Source organism: Symphalangus syndactylus, chromosome 13 (genome assembly GCF_028878055.3).
Source record: "Symphalangus syndactylus isolate Jambi chromosome 13, NHGRI_mSymSyn1-v2.1_pri, whole genome shotgun sequence".
NCBI classification, from domain to species: Eukaryota; Metazoa; Chordata; class Mammalia; order Primates; family Hylobatidae; genus Symphalangus; species Symphalangus syndactylus.
This window is the reverse complement of record NC_072435.2, coordinates 76,661,455-76,680,101: the sequence shown is the minus strand read 5'-3', so window position 1 is coordinate 76,680,101 and position 18,647 is coordinate 76,661,455. Positions and strand designations below refer to the sequence as shown.

Here is an 18,647-nt window from a genome sequence, read left to right as displayed (position 1 = left end):
TAACTAGACCAGTGTAAGATTTGTTAGAACTTCTGCCTTCTCACATTGAGAAATTCCTCTAGTCAACTTTAAAAAGGCAATTGTCTCTATCTTTCTCTGCTCTTTCAATTTTGATTCGCTCAGCTATTTCTCCACACTCTCACATTGTATTAGGTGATTGGACTTACAGTACTTCTTGCCATTTGCTTGCATTTCCTTTCTCTGTGTTTTATCTTTCTCACTGCTTTTATGATGCTTTCTGTTCTTCTCATTCTTCTATAGTCCATTCTGCTCTATGTGTCATTTCATTCCTAAATATCATGAGCTATGCAATATTGTGCAATAAAAAACACAGGGCTTAAGGGGGTAATGAAGTTGATGGCACAACACTAAAAACTTTATCAGTGTCACATTAAAATAAAGGTAAAAAAGCTAATAAAAATGGTAGCACAGTTTTACACCTGTTAAATAGTTGGAAATTGCACAAATACAGTGATAAGTATTTTTTTTGCCCAAGAAAGAGCTGAAGTTTGCTTGTGGAAGTGTTAGAAGACTTAAAGGCCTTCATTTCTTGTGAAGTGGTAGAAGGAAAGGTATCTGAAATCAGAAAGTTGTAACACAGGTGTCGATGGGCAAATTTGTGACATACATGGGGCATTAAGGTCAGTTTTAGATATGTGAGGAATGGGCATGTGTGCATTTTATGTGTTCCTATGTGGCTTGTTTCAGCCAGGTGTGGTTTTCTGTATTTAGCCAGTGCTTCTCAGGAACAAAATTGCATATTAAAAAAAATTTGCATTACATTGAAATTTTTTTCTAATATATCTATCATGTTGAAACAAATTCATGTTTTTAAACAAGTGCTTAAAAATGAGCAGACATGACTGTACTTTCTGTATTTTCTCTCCATACTTTCTGTTTCTACTTATGTTCTTTTTCTCTTAGTTATTTCTCCCAAATTGCTGCACTGTCCTCACTACAAAACTTCTCCAATGTAGCTAGGCTGAGGAGCATACTTTTATTTATTTATTTATTTATTATTATTATTATTACTACCATTGGTCAGAGCCCCACTCTTTCACCCAGGCTGGAGTGTGCTAATACAATCATGGCTCACTACAACCTGGACCTTCTAGGCTTAAGCAACCCGCCCACCTCTGCCTCTCTAGTTGCTGGGACTGTGGGTGCATGCCACAACACCTGGCTAATTTTTCTATTTTTTAGAGATGGAGTCTCCCCATGTTGCCCAGTCAGGTCTCAAACTCCTGGCGTCAAGTGATCCTCCCACTCCGGCTTCCCAAAACACTGGGATTATAAGAGCGAGCCACCGCACACAGCCCATACTTTCTTTTCTTTTATTATTTATTTATTTATTTATTTATTTTATTTATTTAAAGGCTGTAAGGCTCTGTTGCCCATGCTGGAGTGCTGTGGCATGATCATGGCTCACTACAGCCTCAAACTCCTAGGCTCAAGCCATCCTTTTGCCTCAGCCTCTTGAGCAGCTAGCACTACAGGTGCATGCCACCATACCCTTTTTTTTTTTTTAATTTTTTTCTAGAAATGAGGCCTTGCTATGTCACCCAGGCTGGTCTCAAATTCATCAGCTCAAGCAGTCTCCTGCCTCAGCCTCCCAAAGCACTGGGATTAAAAGAGTGAGACACAACACCAGGCCTTTTAATTTTTAATTGACAAATAATAAATGTACATATTCGTGAGATACAATGTAATGTTTTGATATATGTATACAATGTGGAATGATTCAATCAAGTTAATATATCCATCACTCCTCACTCACATCATTTTTGTGGTGAGAGCACTTAAAATCTACTCTTCTAGCAATGTATTATTTATTATTAACTGTAGTTATTATGCTGTGTAATAGACCATTATTCTTACTGTATAATTGAATTATTTTACTCTTTGACTAATATCTCCCATTAACTCATCACAGCTATCCTTTTTTTCCAGCCTCTGGCAGCCACCATTCTTCTGTAAACTTCTATGAGTTTGACTTTTTTAGATTCTACAGATAAGCGAGGTGAAGAAGTATTTGTCTTTCTGTGCCTGGCTTATTTCACTTAGAATAATGTCCTCCAGGTTCATCCATGTTGTCACAAATGACAGAATTTCCTTCTTTTTAGAAACTGAATAGGATTTCATTGTGTATGTATGCCACACTCGCTTTTATCCATTCATCCATTGATAGACACTTAAGTTGATTCCGTTTCTTGGCTATTGTAAATAATTCTGCATTGAACATGGGAGTGCAGATATCTCTTCCACACACTGATTTCAATTCCTTTGGTTATATACCCAGAAGTGAGATTTCTAGATCATATGATAATTTTGATTTTTTGAGGAACTCTCACCTTTTTCTGTAGTGGCTATACTAATTTACATTTTTATTAGTAGTGTACAAGGGTTCCATTTTACCACATTCTTATTTTCTTACCAACACTTACTGGCTTTTTGCTAATAGCCATTCTAACAGGTATGAAGTGATATCTCATTGTGGTTTTAATTTGCATTTTCCTGATGCATTGTTGGTATTGAGCATTTTTTCATGTATCTGCTGGTCATCTGTATGTCTTCTTTTGAGAAATGTTTATTCAGGTCTCTTCCCTGTTTCTTAATCTGGGGTTTTGTTTTCTTTCTATTGAGTTGTTTGATTTGTTTATATATTTTGGACTTTAGCTATAGGGCATACTTCTGAAGACATACTTTTAGAAAACCCTGGTTTCTAAGCAGTCCTTTCGGAAAGAAGAAAAATCACCTCTCAAAATATTTAACCCCTTTCAGCCTCCTTCCTGTGAGTTGCGTGCACACATGATTTTATGTTAATAGCAATATAGATAAAAAACTTTTCTATACTATATGTTTGTTTCAGCTAAGTCAGATTCACAGAAGGAATAATCTTTGATAAAAAATATTTGGTAAGTTATTCTTCTGGGCATCATTGAAAATAAAACTTAAAGATTTACAAGGGATCTTGAAGAAAAATTTTAAAATTGCACACCTTATAGGTCCTTACCTATTAATTAAAAAAACGTGTGGTGTTATAGTATTGTAAATTAATAATAAATTGTATATCTAATTGATAAAATAGTAGCTGACACTTAAATGTTTAGGATACATCAGTGTTTTATGCTATGTTTTATATATAGAGAGAGCATAACATAGTTTCCATTTCAAATACATCTATTAAATTGTTTGAAAATTACTGATCTGCCTTCATATTTTAATGTCAATTAACAGTTTCCTTAGAAACTTAGTTTTTCGGCAAAACTAGTTCTTTTCAGAATTTCTTATTTCTCAGTGTGAAAGCAGTGTCAGTTTAATTTCTTTAAGTTTATTTTAAATTTTAAAGATGAAAATTCTTAAGTGCCATTTCTTTTTCTGTTTCTGCAGCGTTTGTCCAATGGTTCTATAGACTCAACCGATGAAACTAGTCAAATAGTTGAACTACAAGAATTGCTTGAAAAGCAAAACTATGAAATGGCCCAGATGAAAGAACGTTTAGCAGCCCTTTCTTCCCGAGTGGGAGAGGTGGAACAGGAAGCAGAGACAGCAAGAAAAGATCTCATTAAAACAGAAGAAATGAACACCAAGTATCAAAGGGACATTAGGGAGGTAAGTGATTCATGCCACTTTCAGTCTTTGATTTCTCGAACTCTTGACCTCAGGTAATCCACCCATCTTGGCCTCCCAAAGTGCTGGGATTACAGGCGTGAGCCACCGCGCCCAGCCTAGTCTTTGATTTCTGAATGCTGCTTCTGAGATACTGTTTCCATAATTTCCCATAATGACCACACACTTTTTACTTCTCAAAAGACCATATTTTGGCATGTATTATATTAGTTATGAAGCTTGTTCAATAGGGCAAACATAGTTTACTTCATGAGCGCTTTAAATATATATGGAAAGAAATTTGTGCTATCAAGGGTCAGATATAACAAAGACATTCTGAAGCTGTTAATAAAAATTTTTAAATGTAAGCCTTTAATTTTAAATAACTCTAGATATGTGTATGAATCATGAATTGCTATATTCTTAGTATATAGGAATACTACAAAAATACTTTAAATTGTTCCATTGCTTATTTTGGTTTTGTGTCATGAAGGTGAATGTATCTCTGTTAATATACATATAGGCGCATATGTATAACATAACATTTCTATGTCTATATATTGAATTCCTGTTAGACATAACATCCCTTTTTCTACTTAAAAAAATGAGTACTTTAGTCATTTCTCCGTCTCTTGGCTAATATCAAGTGAAAAAAGAGAGTACTTTAAGTTACTACGAAAAATACTAGAAGATGTTTAATTTGTAACACTGCCAAATCATTTTACCTGCTAAAGTGAAAGTTTAGAATCTTTTCACTTTTTCACCTTTTCAGTCACAACTAAAAAGAAAATTATATTTGTGGAAATTGTGTTTTCTGACTTTTTGTCTTTTCTGTTTTTACATATTCTTTTAAATGTATTTTTATTTTTTAAAAATATCTTTTGTATATAATTAGCTAGTTGTTCATCAAGTTGGCCCTATTCTGTGTGCCCAATTCTTTTCTTCCCATTCTCTCGTAAGCCAATTGTATCTTACTTTTTCCCTGATTGTTCCACCAAAACTCTTCTCATAAAAGTCATTACTGACCTCCACGTTACTGAATCCAAGGTTCAATTCTCAGTTGTCTGAAGCACTTGATCCATTTTCCAGAGGACTTCTTCACTGGGCTAATAGCACATTATCCTTTCCTGGTTTTCATCTGTATTTACTTGCTTACCTCATCGCAGGCACCTTTACTGCTTCTATTTCTCCTCCCCCACCTTGGAGCGCCTTCCCTTCTCTACCTACCTTTATTTCCCTGGTGAATTTCTGCAGTCTCATGGCTCCAAAAGCCACCATCATCTTACGATTCCCAATTAATATCTCCAGCTTGTCCTTCTTTCCTGATTTCCAGATGTTTCTCTCTCAGTCACTAAGGGATATCTCAAAATTAGCATTTTCAAACTCTTTTCTTGATATTTTCTCAACAAACCAGATCCTCCTGCAGTCTTCCTTATCCATTATTATTGTTGCTCAGGCCAAAAATCTTGAAGCTGTCTTTAAGATCTCTCCCCTCACACACTTGGTTTGATTCAGCAGTAAATCCTGTTATCTACAATTTCAAAATATTCATAGTGGGACCTCTTCTCAGAATCTTCATGGCTTTTTCTTTTTCTACACAATCACTTTCTCTCACTGGATTATTTCAATGGTTGTCTGTTCCCTGGTCTTCCTGCACATGCGTTCAGCTCACCTCAGTCTGTGCTCAACACAGCAGCTTGAGCAGCCTGCCTATAAGTCAGTTCATGTCACTTTTCTGCTTAAAACTTTTTAATGACTACCTATTCTACTTACACTATTATCAAAACCCTTACAGCGGTCTACAAGCCATGTACAATCTCTCTACTACCACCTTCCTGACCTCTTGGAGATCATCTACTGTCATCCTAACATGCTCTGCTCAACTGGAGTGACCTCTTAAGAAAGCCAGACCTGTTTTGTTGCATTTTCTTTTCTCTCTACCTTTTGTTCAATGTTATTTTCTCAGTGAAATGTCCCCTGACCTTGTTATTTACACATATACACTCTCCTTCTTCTTTTTTTGCTTATCCCACAGGACTTTCTATCACCTAACACAATGTATATTTTACTGATATACTTGGTTATCATATGCCTCCCTCCCCAACTATTCATAAACATCTATAAGGGCTAGGATTTTTTTTTTCTTGTTTTGTTCACTGCTGTCTTCAGAGAACCTGCACAGCTATTGACTGTATAATAGGCACTCAAAAAATCTTTGCTGAAAGAATAGGTATTTATAAGTAAATATCAGAAGGTGTGAATGATACCAGAATATGTACTGCGACAATGCCTGCTAGCAAAACAAAACAAAACAAAAAAGAGATAGATGAAACATGAAGTGGTAGACTGCTCCACTGCAGCACAGATAATGATACAACTTTTTATGAATTAATAGTTCATGGATGCGTCTCTTCTCTTCCCTGCTTCTCACAATTCAAACTCAGAGAATTCATAAAGTAAAGGCAGTTTAACCCCTCTTCTGTATCACTGTTAAGGAATTACTAGGATTTCTGGCTATCAAATCACTGGGCTCACTTCTTGATCTGTTGTTCATTCTTTCCATCTTCATTCTCTTGGTTCTGGAGATTTAAATGATTTCCTTTCATTTTAGTACTCATTGCTCCATTAATGCTTATCTAATCCAGCATCACTTGCAGGTAAGGCCCAACATCCAATTCCCATTTTCTTACTGCCTATTTAAAAATAACTCCTTGATACTAATAGCCTCTGAATGTAGGTGACAAAACACCCAGTCAGATGGAAAATGTCACTCCTCTGATGCCAGGTGTTCTTTTATTAAGAATCCATTCTAATGGGCAAAACGTTCTCCTTTCATGTGGAATTATTTTAAAATACAACTACTCTTATCAGCCCCATCATTTCTACGTATCTATTTTAGAAGAGTTTCCTGAGAAAGGAATATCTCTCATCATCCACCTTTGAAGGGAGGTTGCAAACACAAATGTTTTCAGAGCCAGGCTGGCAATGGAAAACTGTAAAGTGCCAGGTGCAAGACTGTAGGAACTGATGGCGTTGATGAAACCTGTGAAAGGGCCTACACTCAGCCTGCGTTACTGGATGCATCACTTCTTATTTTTTGTACACACACACACACACACACACACACACACACAGAGCACTGTGAAAGCTAAATAAACTAATTCTGAAATATTCAGGTCTCAAGACCCAGGCCCATGGTTTATGAAGGATTTTTTAAGGACGAGTCACATGTGAAAACTATCACAGGTGTATTACATGGAAATTCTCAAATTCCTCACAACTGGCAAAAGGGGCAATGCTAATTATTATCTCCATTTTTCTCAGATGATACCCGTAAGGTTCAGTGAGGTAAAGTAACTTGCCAAAGATCTATGCAGTTCCTTCCTCGGCAGCACAGAAGAGAAATAAGATCAGCATGGCTTCAAAACCTGTGCTTCTTCCACTATGAACTGCTTCCAAACTCAACACAGCATAATAAATAATTCAGTGATAGCAACTATCATAAAATGCAGCTACAATATAACTGTCCTCTCAATAATCAATTTTTTTTCAATAAGCAAGAAGATGTGAAAATCACTTACTTAAAAAACAAATTACGTAGCACTTAAAGCTTTTATTTTCCTGAATAATATTTTTCTGGGTTATGGTCACACAGAGTCAACTGGATTGCAAGTTTCTTTTCCTTTTCTTAATTATTCTTTTAAAATATTATTTATTTATTTTAGAGAAAGAGTCTTGCTCTGTTATCCAGGCTGAAGTGCAGTAGTGTTTTCAGCTCACTACAACCTCGAACTCCTAGGCTCAAGCAATCCTCTCACCTCAGCCTTGGGAGTAGCTAAGACAAAAGGGCACATGTCATGATGTCTGGAAAATTTTTGTGTTTTTGTAGAGACAGGGTCCTGCTATTGTGCTCAGGCTGGTCTCAAATTCCTGGTTCAAGCGATCCTCCCACCTCATCCTCCTAGTGGGTTGCGATTATAGGCATAAGCCACGGATTGCAAGTTTCTTAGTAGAAAAAAATAAGCTCCTTTTTCTTGGTACTCCTATAGCATTGCTAGCATAGTATGATTTATAAATTGTACAGGTAACAAACGTTTGTTGTAATAATTGAGTAAAAATTAGGAAACAAGAAAAAACAACCATATAATAAAAAACGGGAAGATAATTTGCTTTGCATGTGAGAACATTCTAAGGTATCTAAAATGAATTATTACTTTGAATAGCAAAAACTGCAATTACTTTTGCACCAATCTAATTTATAAATATGTTCCACTGATGGCTTCAGAATATACTTTTCTAATTTTTCTTTGTCAAAAAAGAAATCTATCCAAAATTTACTTTCATTTTACATTTTGTCTTCAAACAAAACTCCTTAAATTGATTTTGACCTATGAAGAATACGTGAGTTGGATTAAAGCTAGACACAGCACTCAAATAGAAAAATAGACAATCTCATACAAGTGGATTATCTCTCCAGTTTTTAATCAAAAGGATTATTAATTGTGTATGGATAATGATATATCAAATACATAGCTGTGCCGGTAACTAAAATTTTCAGTGGAGTATTTTAATTACATTTTGTTTTGTGAATAAAACCATCGTGTATTTCCAACTTTCTATTAACAGTTCTTCAGAATTTCACTATGTGATTAAATGAATTAAATACATCTCAGTGTTGCCTTTTCTATTATCTGAAACATGTAGTTATATTTTTCACTTTAATAGATCTGAATTACCAGTGAGTTATATTTATTAAATATGAAAAAAATCCAATTTATATATGAACTTCAGGTCAAGAGATCATTGAATCTTTATTTTTTCTCATTTTTTTGTAGGTAGCAAGTTTTAGAGACTAGGAAAAGCTTCCTCTTTTAGAATTTTTCAAATGACAGAGGGAAAAGCTATTTCTCTGACTTGTAAATCCAGTTTATTTTTGGCAACACAGCCTGCAGTTAAAAATTGAATCTCCCACATGAATCACAGAATCAAAAAATGCAGGACCAAAATTACAAAATGCAAAAATTCCTGCATATAATCTATATCATAGAGTGAGATCATCTAATTGTGTACGTAATAGTAATTAATAATAAATAACAGCTATTATTTATCGAGGGTGTTTTCTACATGAGACACCATACAAAGCACTTCCTGATTCTTAACAACAATGCTATGTGCTACATATTAGAATCTCAACCCACACAACATATGAAGAAGGTGAAGCACAGAAAAGGTGACCAATATTGATCCCTTATAGCAGAGTTAGTAGGTGTCCCAAACTAGCATTTGGAGCAAGTATGTACTACTTCAGTGCTCACATTCTTGAGAAATGTGTGTATGCCTTTTATTGATTTTATTGCTGTTAAAATTTAGTAAGAAGTTTATTTATACAGGTTAGCTTTAGACTTTTCTCTTCAGGCCACAAAATTTTCCCAGAGTTCTGTTTGCAAATGAAACTGACAGAATACAATATTAAGCACTCTGAAAGGACCCTCTAAGATAAAAACTCTACCATCATTGAGATAAAAAATATGTAAAGTAGAAAAAGTCAAAGTGAAAATAAAAAGCTTTTTAAATAGGCATTATTTGCGATACCTAAAATCTAGGGGTATGAGTATAATATTTCTTAAAAATTAGTCTGGCTAATTTTTGCTGAATTCATAGATTAAATTTAATTTTTTATGTTTGCACTTTAATGTCAACATAATTAATCAAGTAGCTTTTGACTGGGTCTTGATGGTCAGTAGGATTGAGCTAGACAAAGAAGACAGAACACATTTCAGGTAGACATGATGTCACAGAGTGCATTAGTTTTGTAAAGCTGCCATAACAAATTGCCACAAACTGTATGGCTTAAAACAACCATAATTTAGTCACTCACTGTTTTGGAGGCTTTAAGTCTGAAATCAATGTTTCAGCAGGGCCATATTCTCCCTGAAGGTTCTAGTGAGATTTCTTCTTCACCCCTTCCAGCTTCTAATGGTTACTGGCAATCATTGGCATTCTTGGCTGGTAGCAGTAGAACTCCGTATAACTCCATTCTCTGACTGACTTCCTCCTTCTTCCCCGTAGATCTCTGTGTCCCCAAATCCCCTCCTTATGAAAACACCAGTCATTGGATTTAGGGCCTATCCTAATCCTGTGTGACCTCATCTTAACTTGATTATGTCAACGAAATCTTATTTGCACATAAGGTCACATTCACAGGTTCAGAGTGGACACGGATTTTGGGGGGATGTTATTAGCCCCAGTACACTGAAGTAAGGAAGTATCAGGTCACAAAACCACTTTTTTTCTAGGCTTTGTAGCTCAGATTTTACCCTGAAGATGGAGGGGAAGAAATAAAAGTATTGAAACCAAGAAGCAATATGATCATTTAGAAATATCATGGAGGAAAAGTAAGGAGAATAAAAGACAAAAAATACAAGAGAGAGAGCTAACTTGTGGGTGGGCAGGAGACTAGGGACAACATGATGAGTTTCATGGTGGATCTATTACTTTTTTTTTTTTTTTTTTTTCCAGAAATGGAGTCTTGCCCTGTGGCCCAGGCTGGAGTGCAGTGGTGCGATCTCGGCTCACTGCAACTTCCACCTCCCAGGTTCAAGCGATTCCCAGGCCTCAGCCTCTCTGAGTAGCTGGGATTACAGGCATGTGCCATGACGCCCAGCTAAGTTTTTTGTACTTTTAGTAGAGATGGGTTTTCACCATGTTAGCCAGGCAGGCTGGTCTCGAACTCCTGACCTCAAGAGATCTGCCCACCTTGGCCTCCCAAAATGCTGGGATTACAGGTGTGAGTTATCACCTCTGGCTGATCTATTACTTTTTAATTAATTTTAATTTTTTATATATATAAAAATTTTCAAAGTCAAATAATGGCATGTATAAATATGGTACATGTATAAACACACACAGCATCTCACTTCAAGTTTTCATCTCATTTCCCTGAAATTCTTAATTTCAACCCTTTTATCCAGTACTTCTGGTATTTCCTCTCTTTATTTAAACAAAATTTATGTCTTGCTATTATATTAGATTAGGACATTACCTATTTTATTCCTTATTTTACTTCTTATTCAACCTATCCTTTCATTAGAGTTATCATCTGAAAAAAAAAGAAAGAAAATTAGAAGAAAGGCTGTCTGCTTATCTGATTATTATATGTGACAGGACTGGCTCTGGACCCTGTAGGAGAGTGACAAAGGCACTGATTAAGAATAAGTGATGAAATGATTCTGAATAATAAGATATGGAAACTATAGCCATTTCCTCAATTCCAGGATCCTTATACAAAGAAGCTTCCCACATTCTCAGGAAACCATTCCAGGCCAATGAGCCTCACTTCTGCACTTGATTTTCCCCCAACATCTTGTCAATAAAGTAGGTTATCTAACTACCAATAAATTTCCATGTAAGCTGTGAGTAAGGTAAAATTATTTCCATATTACTATCTATAAATTCGATTATTTAAAAATTACTGCTTAAAATTTTATCAATGCCATGATTTTCTCCACTTGAACTTGATTTTTTCCTATATTTATGTGTTCTTGGACTTCTTTAAACTCTTATGTAATTGAAACATATATAACTAGGTAAATGGCTAAGTTTCTAAGTCAGTTGGTAAACTTGTAAATAAGATCCAAATGTACTATTTTTTTTTGGCCTGCCCTTTTAACCACAGAGTTCCTCTTTCTTAATGTAAGGGTAAGAATACGGATGGTATTTGTTATCTATTTGAAGGTTGCTTTACAATTTAGAACCGTAGCCACCATTTTAACAATTTTATGACTTGCAACTCTACTCATAATTGTACTTAATTTTACTGCATAATGAACTAATTTATCTGCCACTTCTCTTACAAGAATGCCAATTCTACAGTAGACAGTTTCAAAAGCTACTCCATTGCATTCTTAGCAGAAAGCTTTTGGTTACCTGAAGATACACAAATAATTCTGACAGCTAAGCTGGGAACATGCACCTGCAATCTCACATTCGTTCAATGAAAAGAAAGGAATGAGTATTTACTTCAAGAATGCAATAGTTTTTATGTTTCATTTTTATTTAACTAACAAGACAATAATTAAACAATATGAGAATCTGATTTGCTTTTTTTAAATTATTTTAATCGTAGGCCATGGCACAAAAGGAAGATATGGAAGAAAGAATTACAACCCTTGAAAAGCGTTACCTCAGTGCTCAGAGAGAATCTACCTCCATACATGACATGAATGATAAACTAGAAAATGAGTTAGCAAATAAAGAAGCTATCCTACGACAGGTTCAGTATCTCTGTCTTGGTTTTTTTCTGGTCCATGCGTTCTCATCATTCTCACAAAACAGGGAGTAAATAAAACAGGGTACTTCTTGACAGATGTTTGAGTAATCATTCTCTAAAATTTGAAATTCTCTAGCAAAACAAATACGATTTTCAGTGTGAAATTTACTTTCTAGAAAGATAAATTATTTGTCTTAATAATAATACAAATAATGACTCTGATTTACTTTTCATATAGGCATGAGCCAGAATCTGTGCTAAACAGTTTTCATGTATTACCTCACTTAATTCTAACCACCACCTATGAAGTAGGTAGCGTTATTATACTAAAGACACAACAGTTCAGAGACAGTTAGACTTTCCCAAGATCATACATCTACTAAACACCAAAGCCAATAATGGAATACTAAGTTTATTGGGCTCTAGAGCAGAAACAGGCAAACTATAGCCGTGGGCCAAGCTGGTTGGTTGCCTGCTCTTGTTAATAAAGTCTTATCGGAACACAGCCATGCCCAATCATTTAATCGTTGTCTATGACTGTTTTTGTGCTACAACACAGTTGAGTATTTGGGATTGACGCCATATGATACACGAGGCCTAACATTTTTACTATCTGACCTGTTACAGAAAATGTTTGCCAACCTTATCTCTAGAGCCTGGATCATCATGCTACATTACCTCTCACACTCCAGTCTAAATACCATGATTTTCAGTATTTTGCTATGGTGGTATATCTGATGTCTTAATACTGACCTATATTCCCTTTGTTAAAATGTATACTCATGAGTAATTTCTTTCCTTTTTGCTGCCAGTGGTAAGAGCTTTTTCGTTGTTTTAATGTGCTGAAATTTATGAAGGAAACAGATAAGCTATATATGAAAACAAGACAACAATCAACACTTTGCACATTTAGGTGTGGTAGTGGCTGATTTAAATCTAGAATCATGGCTGAAGTGCAAAGCCCCTGTTGACTGGTGTTTGCTATCCAAACTCTGACTCTTTAAGTGTCTCTACTCCTATTCCCATTTCAGATGGAAGAGAAAAACAGACAGTTACAAGAACGTCTTGAGCTAGCTGAACAAAAGTTGCAGCAGACCATGAGAAAGGCTGAAACCTTGCCTGAAGTAGAGGCTGAACTGGCTCAGAGAATTGCAGCCCTAACCAAGGTACTGCACTAGAACAACTGGTCAACCTAGATATAGTTGTAGAAAGGACTGGCAATCAAAATGAAATGTATAAAGATTTTCTATAGCCTTTATGAAAATTAAGTTTATTTAATCTTTATTATATTGATCTATTATTAAGTTAATTTTTTTCTTGTCATACATATTTATGCCAGCAGGAATAATTGTTATACAAATGTGATGATCCCTCTGCCTATTTAAACATTAACAAAACAAGTACAATTTCATGTCATTGTTATAGTTAATTTTCCATGGTAATATTTGTATAATAATCCTGGAGATAAACAAAAAACGATAATGTTATATGAGACATAACAATTTAACAGGCTTCACATCAATTGCTATTAGAAGTATAGAAAATATCATAACTTCTTGATTCCTCTCCAACTACAGTATAAAACTTGTTAGAAGTGGGAAGTTAGACTTATAAAAGTCTGAGGTCTAAAACAATTAAAAATCAGAAAGCGGCTTTATAGTTGTAATTTCTTCTGAAAATTAAAATCAGTAATACTCTGAAGAATGTTCAAAATTTTATGTATAATATGCCTGGTAGATTCTGCAACTATCTGAATATTTTAGAATTTTACAAGCATTATAATGTTAAAAAGGACTATTCTGACCTCTCACAGTCGAACGGAAATGGCATCATTTCAAAGTGTATATATATGTCACAAGTTAAATAAAACTACATTTTGTCACTAAAAGCATGTTTGACATTTGATATGAATTCAAAAATAATCACACAATTTATATTTTTACACAATCGTTAATATTTGCTAAGTTTTCGAGGCTACTACAATAAGTGAGTATGATAGATATCTGGACTTCAAGTTTAAAATTATGGGATTAGGATTTACCCAAAATAATTGATGCAGCAATGAAGTAGACACACACACCTGATTTTCTAAAAAAGCAAATAATTAAAAATGAACAGTGGACTGATCTTCCTGTTGGTTAAAATAGGACAATTAACCAGGTAATGAAAGGCAAACCTTTGATGGCGTAGAGCAGGATTAGAGAGCATTGAAATAGTTTACAGAGTGTTGGAGTAACTAGTTGGATAAAACTGATTAAGATGGGATTATAATTTGGATCATTCCATAGTCACAAACCTTGCCAGTAAACCATTCTGGTAATTTCAGGAATGTGTGATTTCTAAGATAAAGATAAATTTATCATTTAATTTGAAAAAATATTTAAACATGTTGGTATTATTTCATTTTTTTCTTGTAAACACAGATCTTAAATAACTATAACTTAGACTAAGATATGCATAATTAGGCCTTTCATCTAAAGAACATAAAGGACTTTCAAAAAGAGTTATCTTTTTCAATTGCACTATTTTGGGGGTTAGATGAGTGACTGAATAAGAAAAATAACTTTTGTAAAATTGTTGCTTAAAATAATTATCAATATTATCCTGACTAAAACAGAAGAAAATCTGCAATTTCCTCCAAGTAACACAATTTACAATTCAGAAAATCACTGCCCCACATTAACCTTTGACAGACTGAGAATAAAAACAATTTAAAATATAATATTTGACATAAAAAATACTATATTAAATATTCCCAAGAATTATTGATTTAGAATATATAAAAATAACTGGAAATAGGTGCCTTATATTTTTTGCTCTTGTCTAGTCTGTTAAATTTATATATATATATGTATATATATATATATATATAAAATATTACCTTGGGCACAAAAAATAGCTCCCCTCAGCTTTGTCCTCCCTTTACTGTCTCTGAACCTCTTTGATTTCATTTTTCAGAAAATTGGAATTCTTCCAAAAAGTCTTCAAATGCTCTAATTCACTCTCCTTTTTATCACTTTCTTTTCTGACTGGTGCTATGTCAACAACATATTTCAAATATATACTTTTTATATTATTACCGTATTTTATTCATTATGAAAGCTCCTTAAGTACTGAGATTTTATCCCGAACACATTCCTTTTGCCTGTCATTTTTTTTTTTTTTTTTTTTAACATTTGAGGATCACTCTTTCATTTCTTCTCCCAAGTTTTGTGGTTTCAACAGCCTTGTACTTTTTCTTGTACTCTGTTCTCAAGACCTTTAGGGTCTATCTTTATATCTGGTTTTTTTTTTCTGTTTCAATTTGTTTCTGATATTTCCTTATTATGGATCATCATAGTCTTTTTCTGTTCATTAACCTTTTGACTACTCACTAAAGTAAAAATATTTTCTTAGCTTAAACATGGGATCCTCCTCCTATATTTTGAATGATATTCTTGATAATCCCTCAGACATTTTATTTCACCAATATACTTTTTTCTACTTTACTGTCACCTTTTCTTCTTCCTTTTTCTAGGTCTTTCTCTTTAAATTTAATTTCTTCTCCCTTTCTGAGTTTATTCCTGTTCTCAAAACCATTTCTGCCTGTAGTTCATCCTAAAACTTTAGTCTATTTTAAATTTTCCTATATCATATTAAGGAGTGAAACCAAGATAAACAGTTTTTCACCAAGGAGTATAAAAAATAGCGGACTGTTTCTGTGTGATCTTTGTATTTACAACAATTGCTAAAACTGTAGTTTTCACATAGAATGCAAATCAGTAGTGTTGGTTGAAAATTGGTCCCAGTATATATTATTTAGATGGGATGTCTGAATGCATTATTTGGTTGATAAACTATTTTTCTCCTTCTAATGTGTGTGTGTGTGTGTGTGTGTGTGTGTGTGTGTGTATAGGCAAAGCTTATTTATGGCTTTTAGAAAGTCAGAATGATTGATTAATTGTTATGGATACAACTAAAACTTTTGCTTTGGCGAGTTTATACACAATTAACCAATAAAGATTACTTTGAGCTCCCAGTCTTGTGATTTATTATATCTACTTTTTAATTAAAATGCATATTCCTTTTGCAAGGACATAATTCATCTTGAATGAGGTATTTTATTTATTTCTAGTACCAATAAAATGTATCAGCAATAATAGTAATTTAAACAGGACCAAATTCTTATTTTATCTCTGAAGTGAATTTTCACAATTTTGGTGTTTTTTTTTTTCTTTTTAAGTTTGATGTGTTTTTAATAAGTAAACAGAAACAACTAGAAGTTTTAAAGACCTCTAAAAACTTGTATTTTTGAAGACACAGTCTTGACAGCTGAAATATTCATGTCTCAAGTGTCTTGAGTCAGTCATCTAATTAATTTAAACACTACTAACTGCATGTTAAAATGTAATTTTGAAGGATCACAGATAACTTTATGAATTTAGATTATATAATTTCAACAACATTTTGATCCACTTACTGTATTCTTAATAGAACTCTAAAATTTAAATAATATTATAAAAAAAATTATGGCATTTGGGGACCATGGTAACTCTGTGTAGCATCTAAATTGGAAATTTGAGGACGACTTGAGGAAAGAAATTCGTTATTTGGTATGTCTTTATTATCTTCCACATTTATAAAATAAGAATATCAGAAGGAAAACCTTACAAAATGTAAATGTTGAATTGTAGTTTGCATAAGCACACCAGAATTGAAATGTTAAATGTTTGCTTTCATAGATTAAATTTGAATTTATTACATAAAATAGTATATATGCATCTGAATCAAATGAATAGGTTACTATTTCTTTTCAGTTACTGCATGACATATTTATATATAGTTCTATATTGCCATAAAGTGAGTTTCACTGTTTTAGAATGAGCTTATAAAATGTGATAGAATATGCTCTGGAGTTAAATTTGTAGTCCTGACATAGAGTCCTTTAAATGTAATAATTACTTAACTTGCAATTATTAAAATGTTGATGTAACTTCATATGTAATCCTTGCATAACATACTAACAATTTTGCTATCAGCAATGTCACATATGTTGAACACTCTGCACCTGTGGTAACCTGACGGTCACCTCCAAGACATGTATCTAACCTTGGCACTGGGCAAACATGAGCTTACAAGGAAACTGTGCTGCCTATTCACTTTAGGCACTATTTTGTTTCCACAGCAACAAATCAATGCAGAAACAGTTTGGGATTGGCCCCTAGTGTCATTTAGGAGAGTCACAAACAAGATTTCTTGTTCTCACAGCGTTATTGTCAATTGATAATTTGAGGACTTTCAATCATTTTCATTTAAGATTTCTAATTAAACCTATATGAGAGTAAGCCATTAAATTCTAGACCAATATCTGAGAGTGGACCGTTAGACCAGTATCTGAGACCAAGTATCTGAGAGTAGGCCATTAAATTCTGGACCAATGACCATAGTGTGCATTCAGACACCAGAAGTCATTTCATAAGTTTTCCTGTTGCTGAGGAAACTCAATCTTGCTTGAATTGGGGACTACTCACAATAACCCTTAGGCTTAGTTTTTTGTCTTTTTTCTATAGAGCAAGATTTAGAATAAATTTTGTTCCAAATTAATTACACCTGAGTCATTGTCTAGCATATTCCTCAACATTGTGAAACTACTGTTTCTGTTATTTTTAAGTAATATAGACAAACAAACCCAAATACAAACTTTTAACAATCTATCAGAGACATATTCTGGTGTTTGGTTTCCCATAATTCCCATTATTATATAACTCTTTCAGAGTTGCTTTATTCATTCTGTAGCAGTCATTGCCAGCCATCACTAACCTTTCATATCTTAGGTTGATAGCTTTTTATTTTAGTATATTATTGTTTTTTATTTAAAACCATCAACTGCATCGTGTTCACCAAATATCAATGTAGTTCTTTCCACATAAAATTCTGTCTATTAAAGTATTAAATTTGCTGTCACACTTTTCTTTTAAGCATTCTGTGCTGTGTTCTGTTCGGTGTCAGTGTCTTTAGTTCTGATTTTTCAATTTTGTCCCTCTCCTTTTCCTTGACTCGTTAGTCTGATCCAACCTCTTCTACCTCATCTGATGATTATCAATATGTTATGGAAGCTAAACTACAAGAAATGATCTCCATACGTAGGAAGGTAGTCCTACTGGACTTTACTTTCTATTGCTAAATAGAATCCATCTAAGTTTTTCTTTTCATTTATAAAAATTATGTTACTTTTATTTATTGATAATCAACCATCTGTGCAGTTCAGTGCTTCAGGAGCTTAAGATTGGACAATGGCAGGTTTGTGTTCAAACCATGCACAGTCTGCATGTTACATTTGGCTGATTTCATTGCTCATAAATAAATCCAATGTTTTGCTGATGCTTGGATGTAACAGGCCTTTGTAGCTGACACATTTCAAGCAATGCTGTTCAGCTGCCTGTTTGAAGAAAGTTTATTTTTTAAAAACTACGTTTGCAGTTGGTAGTAGCTTGCTTTACATTTTATTTCAATTTATTTAGAGGAAAAGTGTTAACCAAATCTTACATTTCAGGTGTATTCTTCATATTTCTTAACAGGCTGAAGAAAGACATGGAAATATTGAAGAACGTATGAGACATTTAGAGGGTCAACTTGAAGAGAAAAATCAAGAACTTCAAAGAGTATGTATATTAAGAACTATTACCCCCCAATCATTGGTTTATGAATTCATATTCTGTATATAAGAAGAAAGCCTTTAACTGAGCATGGGTTATACTTAAAAATGACAAATATGACCTGTAGACTTTGA

General features: G+C 33.8%; 1 protein-coding gene across 15 annotated transcripts in view; it reads left to right on the top strand.

Moving 5' to 3' along the window:
* The window catches only part of PPFIA2 (PTPRF interacting protein alpha 2), a 516,856-nt gene that overhangs the window by 385,706 nt on the left and 112,503 nt on the right, over positions 1–18,647 (top strand). For all 15 annotated transcript variants that reach the window (XM_055236863.2, XM_055236852.2, XM_055236853.2 and 12 more), the window contains 4 exons: positions 3,391–3,612; positions 11,735–11,881; positions 12,910–13,044; positions 18,436–18,519. In XM_055236863.2, the coding sequence (XP_055092838.1) occupies positions 3,391–3,612; positions 11,735–11,881; positions 12,910–13,044; positions 18,436–18,519 (588 nt within the window). The remainder of the gene's footprint in view (positions 1–3,390; positions 3,613–11,734; positions 11,882–12,909; positions 13,045–18,435; positions 18,520–18,647) is intronic.